The sequence below is a fragment of the Xyrauchen texanus genome, chromosome 40, assembly GCF_025860055.1.
Source record: "Xyrauchen texanus isolate HMW12.3.18 chromosome 40, RBS_HiC_50CHRs, whole genome shotgun sequence".
In the NCBI taxonomy this organism is placed as follows: domain Eukaryota; kingdom Metazoa; phylum Chordata; class Actinopteri; order Cypriniformes; family Catostomidae; genus Xyrauchen; species Xyrauchen texanus.
In genome coordinates this window covers 15,743,822-15,770,661 of record NC_068315.1, presented here as the reverse complement: position 1 = coordinate 15,770,661, position 26,840 = coordinate 15,743,822, and the positions used below count along the sequence as shown (strand labels likewise).

Genomic DNA, 26,840 nt, shown 5'->3' with positions numbered 1-26,840 from the left:
TTTGATGAATAGAATATTTAGTTTGTTGTATGCTCTTCATGGCAGTATATTTATTTCTTCATTCCTCTTAAATGTCTTGTAAATAAAGCCAGTACTGATTGAGAAATGTTGTAAAATGGAAATGTTTTGCAAACCAAACTGAGATGCACAGTTTCCCTTTTTTAACGTTAAATAATGTCTTACTTCTGTAAAAGACAGATGAGTTTGGTTGTGCTGTTTTGGCTGTCTGGGTTTCCTATCTTAAAACTCATGCTCACAGAGCCAGACATGGAAATAAAGTCAAGATTTTTTTTTAGTTATTAGGAAGGGTTTCTCAGACATTTGCTGCTCTTTCATTTTCTTTTCTGTGTGCTTGTGTTCAATAAGTTATTAACTCTCGCCTTTGTCCTTATATGCCAAGTGTCCTGAAGAACGTGTCCTTTTGTCAGTTGTCCTTGTCATCCCCCCATAACTTGTACTATTAGCACCCAATGTTCATAATATCCATTTTCTCAGTTTTAGAGATTGTAATCTGGTTGGTTGTTCTCTAGTTGTCAGTTGTTATGGGTTCTTGATATCTATATCGTGGATGCCCCCAAGTTAGTGTATCAGTCCCATTCATGTGATCAGGCAGCAGTTAATGCAGCGTGGGCTCAGTCTTCGCTTGAGTGCACCTTTCTTGGGAGCCAGAATGGCTATAATGGCCTCGTCAAACACGGTCTTCAAGCCTTTCTGCGTCAATGCTGAGCATTCAACATAACAGCAGGCACCAATCTGGAAAGGGATAGAAAAGATCTAATGAGACATCATTTCTTTGTAATAGCATCTCCAAGAACCAGTAAGTCACAATGTGGTTTTTCCCTTTTTGCTTTCCCTTTGACCTATAATGTCTGAGATTTCTCCCACTAGAAAGTTTTGTTTTTAAACGGAACTTGAGAAAGAGAAAGTATCCCTTCTCTCTTACCTCTTTTGCAAGCTTTTGGCCCTGTTCTGTCACAATGGGCTTCTCCTTTACATCATTCAGCTTGGCAATAGTCTTTGGGTCATCCCGCAGGTCAATCTACAGCCAAGAAAGGAGACCGAGAAGAGGGAGAGAAAGGTTTAGAAGAGAAAGTTAAAGGTGTACTTCCTGTGCCAACTGCGTCCCCAAACAGAACTACAAAATAATAGCTGTTTTTAAACAGGTTTCCTTAAAACTTCTGCAGTCTATCATTGGACTATAAATATGATAGTCCCGCCCCAAACTCTCACCATTAGACTGTTTTGAATAGCATCATAGAGCCAATGTTTATACTTTTGGAGGAAATCAACCTATGAATGGCTTCTTTATAGTTGCCACTGCTTATTAAAGAAGGGATAAAAAAATTACTTTAACATTACACCTTTAAGCAAGTTCAAACTCTTGATTCTGAGAGTTGCTAACTGCGTGCACATGCGCTCTTCCTATTTCTTTGAGGTCGGTGGATGAGATTCCATATGATGGGTTTGTTTTTAAAGCAGAAGGTTCTACAAAATTCAACCCAAGAACAGATGGTGAAATGCATCTGCAGACTCCCCTTTCACATAAAAAGTTTCACCAAAGTTGTCTAGGAGGGTCTGCATCTTCACTGTTTCCAATTATAATTACTTCTCATCCAAATCCAATTTCTTGCCAGCCACCCCAGATATATGGAGGGCCCCTCTACATACATCCACTAAACTAGGCCCATTACCAAAACCACACCATTAAGTTGTCTTCCCTTTACACCATCCAATTAAGCACATGGGACACAAATGTAATGGGTACCTTTTAAATACAGGAAAGCATGGTAGCATATGTTATAATGAAATATGTAAATTTGAGCTGTAAAATTAAAACACTTAATCCAAACCAGAGATGTAACAAAAACATTATAATATTAAATTACATATATTACCCAATAAAATGGCAGGAATGGAAGCTGCTTTCAGTAGAAAAAGACAATTTTATATATATATTTCTTTTAATTTTCGCAAAAATGTGCACTTACATTAGCTGGGGTTAGAAGAGAATTGACCAGCCTTGAAAAATATTTTTTGGTGTGTGATTTTTGCTAAAATATATGAGACCATTTTGGTTTTTCCCCCATACAAGTAGAAAGGAGCTATGGGTGTATGTCTTTTACCTTCATAGAAAAAGCCAGTGGGCATTACCAAGTGGACGGACTTGCCTTAAAAGGACTCACATATGATAATTTAAATCTCACAATTTTTTCATCTCTTTGAATTGAGTAGTACCCCTTTGAATAATATGAAAGGCATTCTGACTTTGAGTGTTTCACTTGCTGATTCAGAGTGGCAGTGAATATTTGTAAACACTTGGCACGGCCCCCATTACGGTAATTGTCTTCGACCCCTTCCTAAATGGATTAATCTGCATCTGTATTCACCTTACTCAGAGGTCTCATTAAGGCCGGAAGGTAGACACTGCAATAAACGTGTCCTGACAGGACTGGGTCTAATGACAATCCCTCACTCATACAAGCTATAGTATTTTCCAAGCCACACCTGTGAGTTCTTGTACAATGTAAGGCTATATCACTGACAATATAATTACAGGAACACATGATGATTGAACCTTTTACAATAACATTAATCAATATGTTCAATCTGTAATATTGCCACAAATACTGTATTACTACACTTCAGTTACAACCACAATGCATCTCACTGAACAGATCATGACTAAGGATCATCTGTAGCATCAGTATTTCTAACAGTCAACACAGAATTAAATAAAAAATCCTGTTCAGCCAAGTCTGATTTCTTGTCAGCTACCCCAGATGTACATCCATACATCCAATAAAATACTACCAAAACCACTACATTGAGTTGTATTTGTAAAGGTCCAACACTTATGTTCTGAATAGTACATTATCCTTCCATACTACTCATCCTATTTTTGCCATATGCAATATGTATACAGTGCACAATAATCACTTAATCTGTATGAATGGCTATATTCGGAATACCATGCTGCCATACTACTACTTAAAATAGCTGCAGTATCCATACTGTGCACAGCAATTTTCTGTTTAGAATACCAAGATGACCTATATCCATTTTTGCCAAAATGACCAAAATATGCAGTAAACAAACAGAGCAACTGTGGAATAAATAAATCACATAATTATACACTTTACTTGACCTTTCACTTCCAGAATGATTAATGAACTGGAAGCAAAATTGTATTTTTAATCAATAGTTTAGATATTTTTATTAGACATATTTCTGAGATAAGACACCACCAGATGAATAAAAGATTAGGTTATGTGACCACAAATGTAACATACGTGTCTTTGAAATATTTATTATTGTATATTGTGCTCTGTTTCTCACACAATTTTGTTAAACCAAGTAGGCAGTACAGGATGTACTGTGTAGTAGGGTTGCTCCAATACCAAAATTTTGGCTTCGGGACGATACCAGCCCTGGCACCTCTGTATCGATACTAAATCGATAATGTAAATCAACAAATAAAAAGCCTTAGATGTTTTTATGAAATTACACAGAAATTTATTTTATTAAAAGAAATGCATAAAGTCTCACAGATACAAATTATGTGTTTACCGTTTAATTTTTTTCTGGATTGCATGTTAAATGTTTTAATGAAATGTTATGACCAAATGGTGTTAAATCTAATTGAAAATACAGCTTTATCAAATAAAATATAATAAATACGTAATATATTTTACTATAATATACTTTAATTTAAGAAAATACATATTTTGTTTATTTTTACACTGACATTTTATTTTTGATCAAATAAAATGCTGCAGAACAGAGCTTCACATTATTAATGAAAATCACAACATGCTGATAATACACTTGTGCTTGTGATATTGCTCACAAATGATAATAATAATAATAATAATAATACAACTAATTAATATTATATAATTGTTATTATGAGTATTACTGCTACTTTTTGAATATTACATTTCTATACAGTAGTTATGTTTTCTGTCTTCAATTTCACACATCCAGTTAAATAGAGCTTTAATTTTAGAGGGAATTAAATTTTGACAGACCTTTGAGTTCTTCCTGTTTTTGACAGGTTATTTATATAAAGCTTCTCATTAATGCTGGGATACTCCCGTTGCAACTCTCAAGCTAAAATTTCCAAGCTGAACCGGGGGAGTTCATTTCAGTGTTAAAAGTTGTTTAATTTATACACACTGCATGAAAATTAAGTACCAGTAGTGTGTTGCGTTTGTGTGAGTGTGTGCGCAAGCATGCATCAGTGTGTTTGTGTGAATCATATGAAAGAGCAGTGCGGCCCCTCGTGCATTCTGTAGCATGCAGCGCATGTAACTATATTATTTAATACAATTACATCCTTGTGCTGTTTAATGATCACACGTGGCCATATCCAGATGTTTTTTAAATTGTCACATCTCATATAATTTTGCTAATGACAGCATACTGTAACATGGTACAGAAATTGGCAACAAGATGATATTGCACCACTTAAAAAAAAAACTTTGTTAGTAACGGTAAACTGTGCAGTATGCGGTAAGAAGGTCCATTCCATTACTAATATGAATGCTTGGTGTTGCAGGTGTGCGTACCTGAGTGCCAATGAGTAGGTAAGGGACATTGGGGGCATACTCCTGCAGTTCAGGGACCCACTCCTCTCTTATGTTCTGGAAGCTGGCTGGATTCACCACCGAAAAGCAAATAAGGAAGACATCTGTCATGGGGTAGGAGAGGGGTCGTAGGCGATCATAGTCCTCCTATCAGAGCAGAGGACACTGGGTAAAAACAAGTATGTAGCCTTTGACTGTTCATAAACCAACATGGGTTTTACCAGAAACATTTACATTAGTCAATTACAATGGATAACAGAACAAGATAGTAATATGAGGAAGTAAGAAATCAAGTTCCCTGGTAATGCATGCTACAATTTAATCTTTGGCCTTTTCCAGGGAAAATCTGGATTCTAAAAATTATTTTTCTAAAAATCTTAAAGAGATAGTTCACTCAAAAATGAAAAGGCTTTCATCATTCACCGTCTTCATATTGTTCAATCTCATATGATGCTTATGAACACAAAAGGAGATATCAACACATCTTTTTCCATGCAATGAAAGTGAATTGGCTGAGCTTAACATTACGCCTAACAGAAGAAACAATCATATGAGTTTGAAACAACATGAGGGTGAGTAAATGATGTGCACTTTTTGAGTTAACTAACTCTTTAAATAACCGTATCCGCCACTGTATTGAATCACTGTCCACAAACAATCTGCAATGGAACATAATCAACCATCACTTAAGCGGAAAGCAGAAATTACACTGGTGCTTGTGATCAAGCAGAGATTAATATGATTAAGATTATGACTCATGACCCAAAAATCCATATTTCATTCACCAGCAATTCCCTGTCTCCCCATTCGCCCTCTGAAACAGCACAGAGGCAGCAACATGTCCTCTAGAAACCAGAAACCTCAGACGGCGAGCTACAACAGATAAGCCTGGATTTACAGGAGACATGTGACGGATATTTTTGGGAGCCTGTTTTTGCCAATGTGTGTTTGTGTGTCTCCACATCCACACACTGTGTGTGTTCGTATGTTTGTATCCAATCATCCATGGTTATCCTTCCTTTGTAATAAGAGTGTGTCTACATTATAATAGCATGTGCCTCTGGACATACATTGCTGTATAAAAAATTAATTTGCTGTCTCTGACTTCCAGAAATTATACCGTAGAAATGTAAAGTGGGTCTCTGAGCATTAAAGGTACATTTGCCATGACCGTTTCCCTCTGCATCTCAACTGCAAGAGACTAGGTTTACCAACAACTGAATCCTGAAGATTACGAGGGCAAAAATACTTCTAGAAGCTAAAGCTACCTACCATAAATCTGAGCCCCTTCAAGGTCTCTAAAGCCAAAATTTTCCTCGTCAGTTCCTGGGTAAGGTCGAACCGTTGGGACATTGGGAGAAAGCTTGTTGTGAGCTACATATAGTAAACACACATGCACATCCACCAAGTTATATAAAACGTCTGTGATAATTTCAAACTGTCAAAGCTTCAAGGCCAAATGTGCTGTTCTGTGGCAGAGATTTGAACCTATGATATATTATCTCATGAATTACAGCCGTACAGTTTCAATGCACAACAGAATACAGTAAAAACTAGTGTTGTGTCTAAATGCCTGTGCTTTGAGTATGTATTGAATTCGATTAACTTCTCAATCAATCATTGATTAAGTACTTTCTTTAGGTATTCAGGTGTGTAACATAAATATATACTATAAATACTAGTAAATATATACACTCACCTAAAGGATTATTAGGAACACCATACTAATACTGTGTTTGACCCCCTTTCGCCTTCAGAACTGCCTTAATTCTACGTGGCATTGATTCAACAAGGTTCTTTAGAAATGTTGGCCCATATTGATAGGATAGCATCTTGCAGTTGATGGAGATTTGTGGGATGCACATCCAGGGCACGAAGCTCCCGTTCCACCACATCCCAAAGATGCTCTATTGGGTTGAGATCTGGTGACTGTGGGGGCCATTTTAGTACAGTGAACTCATTGTCATGTTCAAGAAACCAATTTGAAATGATTCGAGCTTTGTGACATGGTGCATTATCCTGCTGGAATTAGCCATCAGAGGATGGGTACATGGTGGCCATAAAGGGATGGACATGGTCAGAAACAATGCTCAGGTAGGCCGTGGCATTTAAACGATGCCCAATTGGCACTAAGGGGCCTAAAGTGTGCCAAGAAAACATCCCCCACACCATTACACCACCACCACCAGCCTGCACAGTGGTAACAAGGCATGATGGATCCATGTTCTCATTCTGTTTACGCCAAATTCTGACTCTACCATCTGAATGTCTCAACAGAAATCGAGACTCATCAGACCAGGCAACATTTTTCCAGTCTTCAACTGTCCAATTTTGGTGAGCTCTTGCAAACTGTAGCCTCTTTTTCCTATTTGTAGTGGAGATGAGTGGGGTCTTCTGCTGTTGTAGCCCATCCGCCTCAAGGTTGTGCGTGTTGTGGCTTCACAAATGCTTTGCTGCATACCTCGGTTGTAACGAGTGGTTATTTCAGGCAAAGTTGCTCTTCTATCAGCTTGAATCAGTCGGCCCATTCTCCTCTGACCTCTAACATCAACAAGGCATTTTCGCCCACAGGACTGCCGCATACTGGACGTTTTTCCCTTTTCACACCATTCTTTGTAAACCCTAGAAATGGTTGTGCGTGAAAATCCCAGTAACTGAGCAGATTGTGAAATACTCAGACCGGCCCGTCTGGCACCAACAACCATGCCAGCTCAAAATTGCTTAAATCACCTTTCTTTCCCATTCTGACATTCAGTTTGGAGTTCAGGAGATTGTCTTGACCAGGACCACACCCCTAAATGCATTGAAGCAACTGCCATGTGATTGGTTGATTAGATAATTGCATTAATGAGAAATTGAACAGGTGTTCCTAATAATCCTTTAGGTGAGTGTATATATATATATATATATATATATATATATATATATATATATATATATATATATATATATATATATATATATACACACACACTATATCTGCAGTCTACATAGCAAGTAAATCACTTGCATATGCAACTACATTTTGCGCAATGCAACTAAAATCTGTCTGTTAGCCACAGGCTGGTAAATATTCAGATTTTAGTCACCAGAGCTTGAGCTGTGTATGACGAAGAAGAAATGACCACTGGGATTCTTTCACAGAATAAGAAGCTGGCGATTAAGAAACTGGATTCAGTCTCTTCTTTATCTGTGTGTTGTGTATCGTGCGTGTGACTGTCACCATCACACTGTCACCATCGTTTTAGTTGAGCTATGCATTGGCATTTTGACATTGCATTTAACGACGTCAACATTTTCCATTTTACACCATGGCTAGAGACTAGTAACGCGCCAGTTGGGTGCCTGCTAGAAGGTAATAGTGTTGCAAAACTCTTTGAGAATGTGCACAATACATTTTTGTACAAGCAAGTCAATACACATGCAAGTAAATGTTTCCTTTTGCTTCATTCCCTGTAGTGTGTGTCCAAAGAATAGATCCACACATTCCATTTTCATTTCATGTCTCTTTTAATGTCTTTTCTGATATTTGCAGTCATTTTAAAAAGATAAAAAGAAACATTAATTCTAATAATGCATTGTATGGATGAGGGAAAATCCGACGTGCACCTTCTCTTTCATTAATGTGCGCTTAATGTGAACACTTGATCATGGAACTGCCATTATCTTAAAGAGACAGTAGCAATTTAGTGCTTGTAATTCATATCAATGTAAACTCAATTATTAACTGCATGTAACAAAATGTAGTAATGTAGTAAGTGTAATAAATGTGTAAATACATGATCATATATTATGAAATATTTCACTTCAGAAACACTGTAAATATTAAACAATATAACAAATTAGCTGATAAAATTTTAGTAGTTTTGATACATATAGTAGCACTTATATTATTATTTTTTACAATATAATAGTTACAATGAATATTTTTATGTGTAATTCTGTTTTCATTATTAGGTTCCAACCTTGTGAATATTTTGTAAAAAATGTGTATGAAATTTCAAACGGTGACAACAGCTTCTATCCTTATTAAAAATGCTATTTCACAACATCATATAAATTGATATAATGTGTAATACACAAGCTGAAATGTGATTATGATCAAAAGCAAAAATGACAAAAATCTCACATACAATATTGTATGAAGTCATATATACAGTATGAATACTATAAATATGTGAAGATGCCCTGTTTTTTGGTTTGCTTAAAGGTGCAGTATGTAAGATTCAGAAACCCTTGATATTAATGACACCTGTTGCCATTAAGTGAACTGCAGCCAGCTGCCTATTGCTCATGCTCGTGCTCACGCTCGTGCACACACTCCATAGGGATGCAAGCGAGCATCGTCCAAAACAATAACGTAACGTACAAAGAGACTGAACATTATTCACTGGCATCATGCTGACAGATGAGGTATCGTAATTAAAATTACACAGCTATGATTGTTACAAACTTTGAGACTAATCTAAAACTACTTATCAGCTAACATAGCATAGTGATACACACATACAGCTACATACTACCGAACTATACCAGACAGTTTACTGTTGCACTGCACTGTATTGCACATATGTTGCACTTTTGTATGTTTTGTATGTCATGTGTTGTACTACGATCAAGAAACCAAAGTATTTGCTTAAATTTATCCTGTATACCTGACTTTTAATATAAAGAGAAGATCGTTGATATTATTTGAAATTTACGAAGCAAGGTAGCTAACAATTCCTCAGTGTTAGATCAAGTTAGCTAAAAGTACACAGATCAATCCATATGGAACTATATTTCACATGCAGTATGTAAGTTTACCTGTCCAATAAGAAGAACACCAATTCAGGGTCGGTTTTGATCCCCAAAACCGAACGAAGGTCCCTCCAGGAATCAAATGCCCTGCCGATGTTCACTCAGTTTTCGCTCAACCACTATCACGTTCCTGCTTAGCCAGGCGGGATTCAGTAGATGCATTTAATTAATTATTATAATTTTTTTGGGCTAACTTCAGTTTGTGTTGGAGTCGGACGTTTGCTGGATTCTATCTCTAAGATAACATTACCTAGTGTTGCAGAATGTCTGTTGACACAGTTGAATAGCAGAAGAGAAGCTATTACTGAGGCAAGGCTCTCGGGAGTGCACATAAACGTCACATCCTTTGGATTTTCCTGGCAAAACTGACCCACTCCCTTCACATGAAAATCAGTCTACAGGTTTAATAGGCAACTTAGGAAGTCCGGGAAGGGCTAATTTTTTAAGTTGTGTTACAAGCCGTTCACACATTGGCAAAAAAAAGGCAAATATTACATGAACATTGTTACATACTGCACTTTTAACATCTTTTTCAGTGTTCAGCTAAATTACGCTTACATGTCATCAAAAGTCTGGCGAGTAAAAACAAAGATTTACTAGCCAATGGCGATTCTTTCTCAAACGTGTTCGTAGAGGGTTGCAAGTGTAATGCTGGATAACTTCTGACTTCTGTATTCCGGTACTGATTACAACACACCTTTTTTTTTTTTCGAGAATCAGACCACTCCATTGTTTGCCTACTGTATAATGAACACTGAGTTTTTGGACATCCTACTCATTTAATAGGGATGTACGGATATAGGGTACATTCTGTGTTTGGGTTTTCTTTTCCTGTAGGGAGACTCTCTTCTTCCTGCTAAAGGCCAAATCAGGATTTGTCATAATACAATCAGTTAACAAGTTGAGTAAGTGTATCTGTGGTGTAAGTGAGACTTTTGTGTGAGTTGTTGTGTTGTCCCTGTGGGCCAGTTATGTTATAAATACACCCTCCACCACCCATCCTCTGGCCTGTTAAAACGTTCTGCGGGGGATAGGGTGGGAGGGGTGGTGTAATTTACAGCTGGCCTCAGCCAGAACTGAACATAGAATAAGCCAACACATCATCCACCCACCCTCTTGCATATCTCCAGATTCTCTGGAGAACATACACTTGCATGTTTATATTGCAGTGTCACAATTCAGCAAAGCCAAAACAGGCAGCTTTAAGCAATATATTATGAGAGGTTGTGCTACATTGTGAATATGTTGTGCTATGTTGTTCAACGGAAGTCCTGCAATTCCTTCAGCTGTGACTTTATCAATATAGGTGTCATGATTCACTGTTGTTTGTCTTGTGTTTCTCCCCTGTCATCTGTTCCTCCTGGACTACACTTCCCATAATTCCCTGCTCTCATCACTGCCAGCTGTTCTTGATTGTTTTCACCTGTCTTTCATTTACTCATTACCATTGTGTATAAAATGCCATGCTGTTTGCTTTGTCCTTGTCAGTTGTTATATGTTTTGACTGCCTGTGTATGACATTTGTTCCTGTGTTTACCCTGTTATTTTGTACTTCGTTTCTTCATTTCATTAAACTCTTTTTAGCTGCATTTAGAACCAGCTCTCGTTACATCCTTCCTAACATTATGTCAAACATTACAATAGTGTAGTAATGGACAACATGTAACCTGTATTACAAAAATCTAATTACAAGTACTTGTAATTAGATTACATTAATTTTTTCAATGTGCATTCTCAGATTAAAGTTACTTTATGGATTAAATGATTGCATGTTTAATGAAACTGTGTAAAAAAAAAAAGAGTATAAATTGACTTCGCTAAGAGTTTTGAATCCAATTACTGTGTAATTTAACAATTTCTTTTACAAAAAAAGTCAGATAAACATGCTTTACAATGTCACTCTTCATTCCAGCCCACGTAATAATATTCTCCATTACGTTTATGAGAATATTTTGCCAAATACAGCTCAATTGCAAGGCAATCGCCCATTCACTCCAATTGAGAGTTCTGCAGAGCTTGTCAGAGGATGAAATGGTAGCCATGGGGGGTGTAGCTTAGCGAAGGGTCATTTGGTACTTAATACATTTAAAACTAGATTAATCAAAACATGTATAAAGTAGTCTAAATGGTAAAATTAGATTATTGTCTATTGTATTAGAGTATTGTATTATAGAGTAGCCTCTCCGAGAACCAGCACCTTATCGTGGTGGAGAGGTTTGTGTGCCCTTATGATCCTGAGGGCTGTGTTGTCTGGAGCCAGGTGCTCCTGGTAGGGTCTCCCAAGGCAAAGTGGTCTCAGGTGAGGGGCCAGACTAAGAATGGTTCACAAAGACTCTATGGAAAAAAGGCAAGAGGAGGAGTTACCCTGCCCGGAGGAAGCCCGGGGCTAGCTCTAGGGACGTGGAATGTCACCTCACTGGGGGGGAAGGAGCCAGAACTGGTGAGGGAGGTGGAGCGTTACCAGTTGGATCTGGTGGGGCTTACTTTGATGCACAGTTTTGGCTCTGGATCCATACTCCTGGATAGGGGATGGACTCTATTCTTCTCTGGAGTTTCCCAGGGTGTGAGGTGACGGGCAGGTGTGGGGATACTCACGAGCCCCCGGCTGAGCGCCGCTACGTTGGAGTTTACCCTGGTGGACGAGAGGGTCGCCTCCCTACGCCTACGGGTTGTGGGGGAGAAAACTCTGACTGTTGTCTGTGCATATGCACCGAACAGCAGTTCAGAGTATTCGGCCTTCTTGGAGACCCTGAATGGAGTCCTGAATAGGGCCCCAGTAGGGGACTCCATAGTGATGCTGGGTGACTTCAACGCACACGTGGGAAATGACAGGGACACTTGGAAAGGCGTGATTGGGAGGAACGGCCTCCCCGATCTGAACTCAAGTGGATGTTTGTTATTAGACTCCTGTGCTAGTCATGGATTTTCTATAACAAACACCATGTTCAAACATAAGGATGCTCATAAGTGTACGTGGTACCAGAGCACCAGAAGATCGATGATCGATTTTGTAATCGTGTCGTCGGATCTGAGGCCATATGTTTTGGACACACGGGTGAAGAGAGGGGCAGAGCTGTCAACCGATCACCATCTGGTGGTGAGTTGGGTCAGGGGGTGGGGAAAGACTCTGGACAGACCTGGGAAGCCCAAGCGAGTAGTGCGGGTGAACTGGGAACGTTTGGAGGAGGTCCCTGTCCGCGAGATCTTCAACTCACACCTCCGGCGGACCTTTTCAGGCATCCCTGTGGAGGTTGGGAACATTGAACCGGAGTGGGAAATGTTCAAAGCTTCCATTGCCGAAGCCGCGGTGGAGAGCTGCGGCCTCAAGGTTTTAGGGACCGCAAGGGGTGGTAACCCTCGAGCACCATGGTGGACACTGGTGGTCAGGGAAGCCGTCCGACTGAAGAAAGAGGCCTTCCCGGGATTTGTTGTCCCGGAGGTCTCCCGACAGGCCCGAAGGGCAGCGGCCTCGGCCGTGAGGGAGGCAAAGCAGTGGGTGTGGGAAAGGTTCGGAGAAGCCATGGAGAAGGACTTTCGGTCCGCACCAAAGTGCTTCTGGAAAACCGTCCGCCACCTTAGGAGGGGGAAACGGGGAACCATCCAAGCTGTATACAGCAAAGATGGGACACTGTTGACCTTAACCGAGGAGGTCATTGGGCGGTGGAAGGAACACTTTGAAGAACTCCTAAATCCCAACGCGCCCTTTATGCTAGAGGCAGAGCCGGATACTGATGGGGGATCAGATTCTATTTCCCTGAGGGAGGTCACTGAGGTAGTCAAACAACTCTGCAGTGGCAAAGCCCCGGGTATTGATGAGATCCGACCAGAAATGCTGAAAGCTTTGGATGTGGAGGGGGTGTCATGGATGACATGCCTCTTCAACATTGCAAGGAAATCTGGGACAGAACAGGGTGGTGGTTCCCCTCTTCAAAAGGGGGGATCAGAGAGTGTGTGCCTACTACAGGGGTATCACACTTCTCAGCCTCCCTGGTACAGTTTACTCCAAGGAGCTGGAGAGGAGGGTTCGGCCGATTGTCGGACCTCAGATTGAAGAGGAACAATGCGGTTTTCGTCCTGGCCGTGGAACGACGGACCAGATCTTTACTCTCGCAAGGATCCTGGAGGGGGCCTGGGAGTATACCCATCCGATCTACATGTGTTTTGTGGACCTGGAGAAGGCGTATGACCGGGTCCCCCGGGAGAGACTGTGGGAGGTGCTGCGGGAGTACGGGGTGGGGGGGGGTCCCTTCTTAGGGCGATCCAATCCCTGTACACCCAAAGCGAGAGCTGTGTCTGGGTCCTTGGCACGAAGTCGAGTTCATTCCATGTGGGGGTTGGTCTCCGCCAAGGTTGCGCTTTGTCACCAATCCTGTTTGTGAAATTCATGGTTGGTTCGGTGGGCTGGGGATCTCATCGCTGCTTTTTGCAGATGATGTTGTCTTCATGTCATCATCGGTCCGTGACCTTCAGCTCTCACTGGATTGCATGGCAGTCTAGTGTGAAGCGGCTGGGATGAGGATTAGCACCTCTAAATCTGAGGCCATGGTTCTTAGCAGGAAACCGATGGAGTGCGTACTCCAGGTAGGAAAGGAGGTATTGCCCAAAGTGAAGGAGTTCAAGTACCTCGGGGTCTTGCTCAAGAGTGAGGGTACAATGGAGCAGGAGGTTGGCCTGGAGAATCGGGGCAGTGAGGGCGGTATTGCACTCGCTCTATCGCACCGTTGTCACGAAAAGAGAGCTGAGCCGGAAGGCAAAGCTCTCGATCTACCGGTCAATGTTTGTTCCTACCCTCACCTATGGTCATGGGTCATGACCGAAAGAACTAGATCGCGAGTACAAGCGGCCAAAATGGGCTTCCTCAGAAGGGTGGCGGGCTTCTCCCTTAGAGATAGGGTGAGGAGCTCAGTCATCCGTGAGGAGCTCGGAGTAGAGCCACTGCTCCTTTGCATCGAAAGGAGTCAGTTGATGTGGTTTGGGCATCTGGTAAGGATGCCCCCTGGCCGCCTCCCTAGGGAGGTGTTTCAGGCACGTCCAGCTGGGAGGAGGCCTCGGGGAAGACTCAGGATTAGGTGGAGAGATTACATCTCCACACTGGCCTGGGAACGCCTCGGGGTCCCCCAGTCAGAGCTGGTTAATGTGGCTCGGGATAGGGAAGTTTGGGGCCCCCTGCTGGAGCAGCTGTCCCTGCGACCCGACTTCGGATAAGCAGTTGAAGATGGATGGATGGATGGATGGATGGATGGTATTAGAGTATTGTCAAAGATTATATTACTGACTTCAACTTAAGTTTTTGTGTTAACTTGAAATCAGTAATACTGCAATCACAATTTTAGTTAATTTGTCATCAGTTTCAGATACCATTTAAGTAATTTATCAAACAATGCTCGTAATACAGCACAACCTCTTATGCCTAATTGGTTTAATAAAATGGCGGCAAAATTATAAAATATTAATGCTGTGCGTTGTTTTTGCACCACTAGCATCACCAAACAGAATTGCAAAAATAATCAGTTTTCAAACAGGTTTCCCAAACACTCCTATTTTCTTCCAATGGTCGGAAAACAGTCCAGCCCCAAACTCACACCATTGGTTGAGCCAATGTTGCTGGTTGGGAAAGTGCCATAGAGCCACAGTGTTTACACTTTTCATGGAAATCAACCTACAAATGGATTATTTCCAGTTGTATCTGCATATAACACACTCTGATACGATAACATTTTTAAACACTTGAAAAATATAACACTTCAGCTCTAAGGAAAAAAATTAAGTTATCATTAAAATGTTATTTAAAGCAAATTCATTGTAAGTGCCATCATTCAACTAAAGGATATAGTCTCTCACGTATAATTAATAACAGAGCATTATTCTATGAGTGATAGACACAGTAGCTAGGCAAACAGCTGTTTTGTGTCATAGTTGTTCCTAGGATGTGTGTACAGTGTTTTAGCATGGCAGAAAAGGTGTACTGACCGCATTATAATTTTTTCTAATGAAGTTAGAATAAATTTGTATTGGGGGCCTGGGTAGCTCAGCGAGTATTGACGCTCACTACCACACCTGGATTCGCGAGTTTGAATCTGAGTGACTCCAGCCAGGTCTCCTAACAACCAAATTGGCCCAGTTGCTAGGGAGGGTAGAGTCACATGTGGTAACCTCCTCATGGTCACTATACTGCGTGGTTCTCGTTCTCGGTGGGATGCGTGGCGAGTTGTGTGTGGATGCCGTGGAGAATAGCGTGGGCCTCCACACGTGCTACGTCTCTGCGGTAACGCGCTCAACAAGCCACAAGGTAAGATGTGTGAATTGAAGGTCTCAGACACGGAGGCAACTGAGATTTGTCCTCCACCACCTGGATTAAGGTGAGTCACTACGCCACCAAGAGTACTTAGAGCGCATTGGGAATTGGGCATTCCATATTAGGGAGAAAAGGGGAGAAAAAAAAATACATTTTTATTGTGGCCTGTGAAAACCAGTTAATTAGATATCATTACATTAGTCCTGCATTCCCTTGAAAATGCCCTGTGATGGCTTATCGAGATCCAGAGCTTGTTAATAATGAAATATGTGACATTTCTGAGGATGTGTATGCCTGTGTGTGTGTGTGAGCGCCTTGCTCTTTCGAGAGCTGAGGGAAATGGATTGGAAAACAAAGGGAGACAGCAGTCTAATGCAGTAAAAATGGAAACACCCTTCTTTCCTACCTGCTTTCGTCATTAGCATAAAACTCTCGCTCCAGCTAGTACCGCCTGCCTCACGCTGCCAATACCAACATCAGCCCTCTCAAACACAACAGACAGGCTCTGAATGGATGCATTTCTCCTGGAGTATGAAGACTCTGACAATACAGTCAATTGTACATTGTACAATGCAGCTCCTGCCTCTCACTCTCCTCTTCATTTCCTTCTTTCTTACAAAAGCAAATATCTGACATGGGATGGATAGGCTGTTTGTTTTGAGGTGTTCGTATCGGGCATCTGTATTGAGATGCTCAGTCACTGTCATTTTCTTGATGCACAGATCAGTTTAATATTATTTCTCCCTATCCTTTGAATAAACACACTCCATTTAAAATATATTTGTGTATCAGTGCTGTGACCTATCAGTAAGCGCATGTGCTCAAACAAGTGGTAAGAGAGTTTGAATCCATCTCCAAACCTTTGCAGATTTATATGAATTTCTTATCCCTAACATTTTCTCTCAACTGTCCTCTACATAAAAAATGCTACAAGGCCAAACATTTGGGCAATATATACTTTTAATGTACATTTTTTTAATATTCTATTGTGCATGTAGTGTAGCAATAAATCAATATATCGTCCAGGCCGCTATATCTGCTGATAGTTGGTTATTTTAAGATTATCTGCATTGACCATTAATAGACATGATCGCCTACATAGTGTCAGATCCAAAATCTATTGACAGTAATGGCACTGTAGAGTGCACATTTTCTATTTTTTAATTATAATTTTTTTTTTTCTTTTTGGTGAATTTTGTTTAAAATAAATGTTTAAATTCAATAACTGTTTAAATATTATTTGTAAACTTTAAAACATACAACATGATTCCACAATATATCAGCCCACATTGCTATCCAGATATCAGTATCAGCCATTAAAAGAACCCATTTCAGTGGACCACTAATGTAGTGTACATTCTTCGTAATGTTTTGTATTCATTGTAATGTATGATGTATTGTTCTGTGTACCTACCATACAGTGTTGTCAGTGTCTGCCTGCTAACGCAACACAATTTCCAACATGGGATTAATAAAGCATACACACACGCAGAGAGTATGAATATCAGCTTTGCTCTCCTTCATCACTTTACTTTCAGATCAGATTCCCATCTGTCTGTCAGTAGAATGCTCCAGTATGATACCCACAGTCTCAGAGAGAAGAGAGAAAGAGGGAGAGAGTGAAAGAGTGTTTTTACTCTACTGTTCCCATGAAACATTTATCTCCAGAGCCCCTCCAGTCTCCAATCTCTGTGTGTCTGTGAGAAAGAAACTGCACTCCGAGGTCCACCTTGTCTTTCGATCTTTTGTATAACGAATTGCATGCAAGTGCTTGTGTGTGTTATGTTTATCTGAATGCACTCCATAGATTTTCTGTGGTGCAATAAGTGGGTCAATCTGCAGTTGATTGTCTCTTTGCTGTTAGCATCTCATGTCTTATCTGAGAAAAGAGGAATCAGCGGCAATGAGGGAGAGAAACAGAAACCTGTTAAAAAGAACACAAGTCCCACTTAAACAAGTTGGAGAAGAATAAAACTGGGAATGGCTGGATGACATTCTAAGAAAGTTTTTATATTCAGAATGAGATGCATGGGTAATTGAGGGAGGGAGGGAGATGAAGAGAGAGAAAGCAAGAGGTTCATGTGCTGTTATCCAAAGAGAATAATTCATGGCTCTGGTTACTCAGACGATACAGATTAATTGAAGCTTGCTGTGCATTACAGCAAGTTAACACACACACACACACATACACAATCACACAAACACTAATCAGCCCAGATAAAGCTCAGTAAGGTCTATTCTCTCACACTCCAGTGTTTGAGTCATGGTAGATGATTTAAAGTGTACCAGCATGAATTCCTGCCCTTGGGATGACACACTCCTATCTCAACTCACTAACCAAGCCAAGCAAAACACCTGAGGGGGAAGAAAAAGTGGTCTTTTCGGGATCATTATCTGTGGACAGTGTGTAAGTAATGCTCACCTTCACACCTGTCCCTTTGTAATGGAACGAGCATCCAACAGAACCTGAGACCATCACAACTTTCAAGAAATGGCTAAAGACAAAAAATTATCTCATAATTTACTCACCCTCACGCCATCTCACTTAATTTCTTCTACTGAACACAAAAAAAGATTTTAGAAGAATATCTCAGCTCTGTAGGTCCATACAATGCAAATTAATGTGTGCCAAAATTCTGAAGCTCAAAAATCCACATAAAGGGAGCATAAAAGTACTCCACATGACTCCATATCTTCTGTAGCAATATGATTCTCCTCCCTGCTCAGTCAATCTCCACTTTAACATTCACTTTCCCTGTTTTTGATGATTCACATTCTTCGTGCATATTGCAACCTATTGGGCAGGGAGGTGAATTTATGATCATTTTGCCATTGCAGACTCCAGGCGCAATCATGATTTCAAGCTCGATTACACTTCTTAGTGCTTGACGATTGCTCAAAACACTAGATGGCACTATACTGAAGGAAATGTAATCAAGCTTAAAATCATGATTGCCAAGGAGATTGCTGTCAAGGCATACAATGAAAAAGGTCTGTTCACTCCCAAAACCAACTGGATCACTTCAGAAGGCATTGATTTAACCACTGGATTTTGAAGGATAATGCTTATGCTGACTTGATCTGCTTTTTGGAGCTACAAAGTTCTGGCCACCATTCAGTTGCATTGAATAGACCTACAGAGCTGAGATATTATTCAAAAAATCTTACTTTCCTCTGCAGAACAAAAATTAAGTCATAGTCATCTAGATGGCATGGGGGTGAGTAATGAACTCACCCGTTTAAACTACTCAAACACACACACCTGTAGACTCTTACTGGAAAAAAGCAAAAGCATTTCAGAATGGCGAACAGTTGCAAAAATAGGATTGGTCAGAAACGATTTTAAGTCAGGTCTTAGCAAAGGGTCATTTGTGACATTCTAATGTTTGGAGGTATATTTTTTAATCGGACGTGACTGCCTTAACAGAAAAGAACATTTTCAACAATTAAAACCTTAAGATTCACTCTTTACCTCACAGAGCTCTTGTGTGACTTTGGAGGATTTTCAATGCAGCATATACAGTTTAGAATACTGTGACAAGGAAAAGGGCATGGCCAGGCCGGCGCTGAACCAGCTGATCAGCGGAAGAGCGAGATAAAGGAGAGCTGGATGCGCCAGTTCGAGAGAGAGTGACGCACACAGCCACGTTGCATGTGTGTCTGTGTTCATTTGTTTTATGTTTATTTTTTAGTTAAGTTTGACATAAAAATGTTGTTTACTGTTCAGAACTGCCTCCTCTGTTAACTGTTACAGTGGTGCTGAAGCCCGGGAGAGAGGAGGGATGCACTGTCACAGAGTCCTCGCCACTGCCATCCATCGGGGGAGCAGCTGCGGCCATATGCCAGGGGCCGGAGGACTCGCTGCCATCCGCCGGGGGAGGAGTGAGCTGGCGTCCACCAGAGGGTGGAGGGGCGGTTGAGGACAAGGCGACCGAGAACTGGAGAGAAAGTTCTTCCGTCTCTCTCTCTCTCTCTGTGTGTATCTCCGTTCAGCCTTTCCCTCTCCTCACTCCTCCCCTCATCTCTCTCCCATGTTTACAGGAGGCGGGTGGACCACCGGCTGACAGAATGGCCGAAAGGGCAGTGTCTCCCCTCCAGATATGGCGGGGGGAGTTTGTCAGACCGGTGGCACCCTGGCTTGAATCGGGAGGAGGAGTATGGCGAGGAGAAGGGCGTGGCCGGGCCGTGACGGTGCACGGCAGGCACTGAATCAGCTGATCAGCAGGAGAGTGAGATAATAGTGAGCCGTGTTGCATGTGTGTCTGTATTCGTTTAAGTTTTATGTTGTTTTTTTTGTTAGGTTTGACATTAAAACTTTATTTTTACTGTTCAGCCGGTTCCTGCCTCCTCCTTGCCCATACTTTAACTGTTACAAATACTTTTATTGTGCTTTTTTTAAATAAAATTATTGGGACTATACAATTATCTGCATGTTATGTCTTCTATATTGTTGGTTAATTACATTGTTATTTTATTGTTGTTTAGGTTTAAGCATAAAGAGGTGGGGTAAGGTGTTCAAAAATATCTATATTATAGTGAAATGTAAATAAAATTATTGTGACTACATTTACCTGCCTGTTACATGCTGTAACATGTTTCATATTGTTCATAAGTGGTTAGGTTCAGTGGCAGGGCTAAGGGATTAGGCTATCTAAAATATGATAGATATGATAGTATAATGCAACTACACTAGTATAGAGTATTTTTAAGTATAACTCATAATAATGAAACATATTGTGGTTAAATACTCGCACTAAATATAAGATCAGGATGTTTTCATGATGCACAAAAGAATTCTCTTCAATTTGCTAAATAACTAAATGTAAATGTAAATGACCACTTGTGTCATAAAAATAATCACCCAACATTTCTGTATCAGTGCATCCCTAATCATCTGCGATTTCTTTGATTTTACAGTCCTGTCTCCACATATAATAGGTATAAAGTATATGTACGTGTGTTTGTATTGCGTGTGCATGGCACACCAAAAGGGACCAAATGATCTTAAAGCTTTTATATATATATATATATATATATATATATATATATATATATATATATATCTTGAAAAAATGCCTTCTGGTTATTTGCTTTGTCATGAGGCAGCTTGAGCTCTTGAAAGACCAGAAGGGCAACCGACAGTTGGGTCCTCCAGGGTGGGAGTTTTCTGAATTGAAAAAGAAATGCAATCTGCAGCTGTGATTAACATTTGGGGCCCAGTCCCCTCTCTCAGGCATCTTAAGTTTAATAAGGAGAGTGTGTCAGTTCAAAGCCCAGTTAAAACCTCAGAGGAAAGAGAAGAAAGGTCAGGATTTGATGGCAGAGACGGAGCTGCTAGACAGATGCAAACTGAGAAATTGTCCCTACTGACACTTGCCAACTTACTCTCTGACTCCTCCTGAGGCTATTTGCATGTCAGAACCAATCAGACAGAGAGCCTGTGAAGTCATTCAACTGACATGCATCTGCTCATGAGCCAAGAGATGCCCCTCTTCTCTGCACCCACAGGCTCTGCATCTATTTTTAGAATGATCACCTGCTTATTCTTCCAATATTGTATCTACATCACACAAAGTGCTCCAGAAAATTGTGCCAGTCTGAGTCAGATAAAGCAAAGTTTTTCTCTTGTCTCAAGGAGGTTTCAAATCAAATGGCTTAAAGCACACGCTCATTAAAACATGCGCCCAAGAAGAGCATTTCACCAAATATCATGCAAGGGGAATTATTATGAGGTTCTTTACCTAGTCATTGCAGAAGGGATTGTAAGTATCAATCAGAATAGTACAGTCAAATGCACATTATTACTGCTCAAAAAATCTAATTATGGATGTGAGATGTCTTAAAGTGCAAACAACAGATTAACCCAGTCTACGGAAACAGTTACAAATGGTTTCTGCATGGTAATAACTGGAGCCAGCTGTGGAGAGAGGGTGCACATGAAGATCATTTTCTGGATTTGAAATGCTTATAAACTAACCATGCTGAAGGACCTCTACACACCTGGCAGATTTATAATCTATTTATAATCTATCTTTTTTAACAGGAGGACTCTTTAGATGGCTCCCAATGGAACAAGGCAGTTATGTTAGATCTACTATTATGTTTAAGAACTGTTAGTTTCCTGTTTGCCAAATAAGCATGCAAATTTGAGAACATAGAAGGTTTTACATATAAAGTCAGAATAACACTAAAGAGTTGGGATGCATCGTTTAAAAAATTGTGCCGATACCAATATCCAATTACAACATCTGCCAACACTGATGCCAAAAATTTGGCGGTTCTGCCTTTTATGCTACCTTGTTTCAAATGACAGATAATTAGTGGCACAACTCCAACTTCATTCTCTATGTTTCTACCTCTCTTCTATAGTTCTATGAGTAACTGATCTCATTTATAAGCATAACACTGAAACATAAACATATTTTTACTCACATTAACATTCTTAAAGGGATAGTTCACCCCAAAATAATAATTCTCTTATCATTTACTCACCTTTGTGTCATCTCAAACTCGTATGGCTTTCTTCCACGGAACACAAACAAAGATATTTTAATGGATAACTTTTGTACTGCCTTTGTGCTTTTAGGAGCTTCATAGTTTTTGTCACCATTCACTTGCTTTGTATAAACCCACAGACATCATACAGTATATCCCCAGAAAATAAAGAGACAACATAAGGGTGAGCAAATGATGAGAGAACCATCTTTTGGGAAACTATCCCTTTCTGAACAGCTTCCTGTAAGGCTCACATTAAAAAAAAATTATGTTCTTAACTCACATTACTTTACACATCACATACTCTTTGCTGTGTCAAGCTTAAAGGTGAGTAATCAAATTAGTTGTGTTTTAATGGTAGTTGCACCTCATGCAATTCTAGCAGTGCAAAGCTCTATGATTGTCACACTATTAATTCCACACAAGAGACATTTTATTTCACACACAGCATGAGGTGTAGGCTAATAGTCTGACACATATTTCCACCCCTTTTTACAGGAAATAATTGGCCCTGATCATCTGCTTTTTTTTTAAAAAAAGATCAGTCAATGTCCAATAGTGCATATAATTGCTTCATCAGCCCATACAATGGTGCACCTCTACTATAAAGACTGTCAAATTAACACATTGTGCATGTATTAAAAGTGCATTACAAGCATCGCTTTAAAGCATTTGTTGAAAAAGCATTGAATGTTAATTAAAGACAGTCATCGTCAACTGTTTATAAGAAATAGTCTGAGCTTGTTGGGTGTCAGAAGGAAAAAATACCTCACTAGACATGTAGTCCAAAGTTTAAATAATTCATCAGAAATCAAAGCTGAACTACAATGCTGACAGATATTAGATTTTTGAACAGTACCAGCTCAGACTGCTTCTGAATTACTGGCCGTGGGTGAGAAGCTCTCTCTTTTTCATATCACATCAGCATATCAGAGCAAAAACCAAGCCATGAGGTCAAAGGAATTGCCTGCAGAGCTCAGAGACAGGATTGTGTTGAGGCACAGATCTAAGGGAGGCTACAAAATAAATGTGGCTACACTGAAGGTTCCCAAGAGCACATTGGCCTCCTTTATATTTAAAAAGGAGAAGTTTGGAACAACCATGACTCTTTCTAGAGCTGGCCGCCCAGCCAAACTGAGCAATCGGGGGAGAAGGGTCTTGTAATAGAGGTGACAAGAACACAATGGTCACTCTGGTTGAGTTCCAGAGATCATGTGTGGAGATGGGAGAAACTTGCAGAAGGACAACCATCACTGCATCACTCCACCGATCTGGTCTTTATGGCAGAGTGGCCAGACGGAAGCCTCTCCTCAGTGCAAGACACATGAAAGCCTGCTTGGAATTTGCAAAAAAGCACCTAAAGGAATCTCAGACTGCGAGAAACAAGATTATCTGGTCTGATGAAACAAAGATTGAACTGTTTGGAATTGTTTGTCAATTCCAAGCTTTATGTCTGGAGGAAACCAGGCACCGATCATCACCTGCGCAATTCCATTCCAACGGTGAAGCATGGTGGTGGTAGCATCATGCTGTTGGGGTGTTTTTCAGCAGCAGGGGAACTGGTCAGGGTTGAAGGAAATCTGAACGCAGCAAAATACAGAGATATCCAACAGGACAATGACCCTAAGCACACAGCCAAGACAACGTAAGAGTGGCTTAGGGACAACTCTGTGTATGTCCTTGAGTGGACAGCCAGAGCCCAGACTTGAACCCATTCGAACATCTCTGGAGAGACCTGAAAATGGCTGATAGGTGTGGGTGAGAAACGGATTCATATTTAAGTACTTTATGGAGTCTTATGGATAACATTTATGCTGCCTTCAACATTCTGGCCAGCATTCACTTGCTTGTCGGATCTCACCTAAGGCAACGAATAAGCCAGAACCGCCACTGTCCTCAACATTCATAAGAACAGGGCTGTACAACAATTGATATAATCACTAATTTTATTTGGTTTTCCACAATGCAATTAATAATAGGCAGAAAGTATATATTTCAGATTGCTGCTGTGTATTCCCACAGCTTTGCATGTTTATTTTTTCCCCGGGAGACTCCAGTGTGCACTCACCTTTTCCGTTTAGCATGGACTTGGAACTCGGAAGCATAAAATGGCAAGTTATGAAGAAACTTCATCAGAATAGATCTGAACAATAGCGTGCAGTGAACTTTAACTGTATTTGATTGAGTTACTATTCCTAATGAATAAAGCCACAGATCAATGAGAGAATAAAGGTTTTACCCTACCTGACCCGCAGTGTCATAAAGCCCCAACAGGTTTTGTTTTCCCCCAACGGTCACACTGACTGAAATAGAAATCACAAATATTTATTTATCAAATTTTCAGTCTCAAATGGATTTAAAGGCTGGATTTTACTTAATTGAATTGTCCTACATGATGAAACACTTCAATTTTGTTCGTAAAATGGGCTGCACAGATGCTGGTGTGCACCAGTTGCATCCTCAACCCACAGGTGGTTTCCATCATAGAAACAGGAGCAGCACAATGCAAGTCACTCCACGAACATTTCAAGGTCTCGGTTATCTCACTGATTGAATTTTACACACACTTACACTCAAGTGCACAAAGTAGCCTAATCTTTTGCTTAATGTGCATTGTATAAGTCCCAATTGTCTACAGTTGAATTTACCTGCATAATGATCAAAGACAGTTGGTACATATTCCTCGGGAAAAGCGTCGTTGGCATAGCTCATCAGCAGACAAGTTTTCCCAACGGCGCCGTCGCCGACGACCACGCATTTCAGCATGATGCTGCCAGTTCTGTTTGCCATAACGATAAAACACTTGAATTCACCATCTTCGGCTGTTGCAGATATATGCTACTATATTAATGCCCCATCCCTGATCAGGAGTCACCACCAGCAGCAGCGCCTCGCTCGGTCTACGAAAAGAGCTGAAATGCCATTTCCTCCACCCTGATTCCCAAATTTGCATAGACTGAGGTTTTCCTCTTCTCAGTACTGACACACGCCGGTCGCGTGCCGTTCTGCTCGATGGAAGAACACTATAAATTCCGCATTGTCAAGACATCAGCTGAGAACGTGAAATCCCCGATGCCGAGGCGCGTGCACAACACCCTACGCCCTCTCTCCGGTTGTCCCACTTTCCAACCCCAGGATCACCTCCTATGACTCTTGAGCCCAACACGGGTTGACTTGCGGCATAGGCGGGGTAATAACTTCAAGGGATCACGTATAAAGTTTTATTATCATTCGAGACCGAATCAACTAGCAACAAATATGAAAAAAAAAAAAAAAAAAAAAAATAAATAAATGCTGTCTTTTCGCATCTTGTGGATAAACTGCTTTTATAGAGGTTATTCAGAGTAGGCATAATACATTTTTGGCGGTAATGAAAACAAGGCTGAAGGTCTCTTCAGTTGGTTGTACTTTTGTTTAAATTAGTGGTGAGCGTTTAGCTGAAGAAACCTTAAAAATATATATATATATATAAAAAAAACATGACTTGTGAAAATTATATGTGATCTAGGCGTTACAGACTTCTACTACAATGCATGCCTTTAAAGAGCCTGTAAAGCCCATAGTAGGGTGGATTATGGTCATGTGGGATACTTACTGCGATTCTGAATTGTGTACCATATTTCCATATGAAGCCAAAACAATATATCAACACCTTATATCATTATGAAATCCCCAAGATGTTCCATTATTAAATCAGAAGACACATTTTCTGATAATTTTCAGGGAAAATGGCACATATATTAGATTTCCTCATGCCAAATCGTTTAGGAATTTGTGGATCGCGCTGAAATCTGGGACGCTATTGTGATCTGTATACATTGCATTTAGGAATGGATTTATAGATGATAAGAAAATTCATTTGTTCTATGCACGTAATTAAAAAAAATGTGCCAAGTTATATTTGATGTTAGTGTGACTAAAAGTTATTTCTTTGACTTAGCTATCTAGGTAGCTAGTTAGCTAAACCGTAAGCTAGCTAACTGGCAAATCATGACAAGGTTTTGAAAGGGTTAGGTTAGAGGCTTTGTCTTTGCTGTTGGAATGGAGTTCCCACCTCTTTTTGAAACTTGGCTTGCAGCTATATCCTTTTCGCATAAGGTGTGTGCATAACCAGGGGCGAAAATGTCATCAAAATGTTGGGGCGGACAATAAACATAACAATTCTCAAGAGCAATTTTTGAAGGGGACACCAAGGTTTTTTTTTGGTTGTTGCCCGTTTGCATTTGTATTATTTAATTTCTTAAAAAATTATTTTAAGAATATATCGTTATATTATTTACAATAAACATATTTTAATGATATTTTAGGGGGGTGGGTGGGGGGGGAGGGGTCCTGACACCCCCGACAACCCCGGGATTTCCGCCAATGTTATAACTATGACTGCTATAAGACACTGGACTATTTCTCTTCAGGAGATTAGACCCATAAAGACCCACGCACTCTTGACACATCCACTATTGTTGTTTCCAACCTTGTCTGTCTCCTGTTGTTTAATGGCGTACACATCTTCCTCTTGCATCTTCTTTGTGAAAGCAATGGTTCAATTATAGTGTTACCACATTGTGGACCCACTAATTAGTGCAATGATTCCTAAGCATGTGTGCATACTGTGCATTCAGAGTATGTGCAGTTTGCGTGATGCAAATTTGTTTCACAGTGTACAT

The 26,840-nt window shown here is 40.3% G+C and overlaps 1 protein-coding gene across 1 annotated transcript; it reads right to left on the bottom strand.

Annotated features, from left to right (window-relative positions):
- Window positions 1-577: 577 nt before the first annotated feature.
- LOC127633584 (rho-related GTP-binding protein RhoQ-like) lies at window positions 578-25,305 on the bottom strand. The gene is made up of 5 exons (XM_052112795.1): window positions 24,825-25,305; window positions 24,421-24,479; window positions 4,569-4,733; window positions 944-1,039; window positions 578-753 (listed from the first exon to the last, which is right to left on the bottom strand). The coding sequence occupies exons 1-5, from the start codon at window positions 24,964-24,966 to the stop codon at window positions 598-600; spliced, it is 618 nt and encodes a 205-aa protein (XP_051968755.1). The 5' UTR covers window positions 24,967-25,305; the 3' UTR covers window positions 578-597.
- Between the last annotated feature and the right edge of the window lie 1,535 nt (window positions 25,306-26,840).

Excerpts from the sequence above, each read along its gene's own strand:
- LOC127633584 (XM_052112795.1), bottom strand. The coding sequence starts at position 24,966 with ATGGCAAACAGAACTGGCAGCATCATGCTGAAATGCGTGGTCGTCGGC. Across the intron at positions 24,480-24,824 it reads TGTCTTTGATCATTATGCAG|TCAGTGTGACCGTTGGGGGA; the intron begins GTAAATTCAACT and ends TTTCTATTTCAG. Across the intron at positions 4,734-24,420 it reads TTTATGACACTGCGGGTCAG|GAGGACTATGATCGCCTACG; the intron begins GTAGGGTAAAAC and ends CTGCTCTGATAG.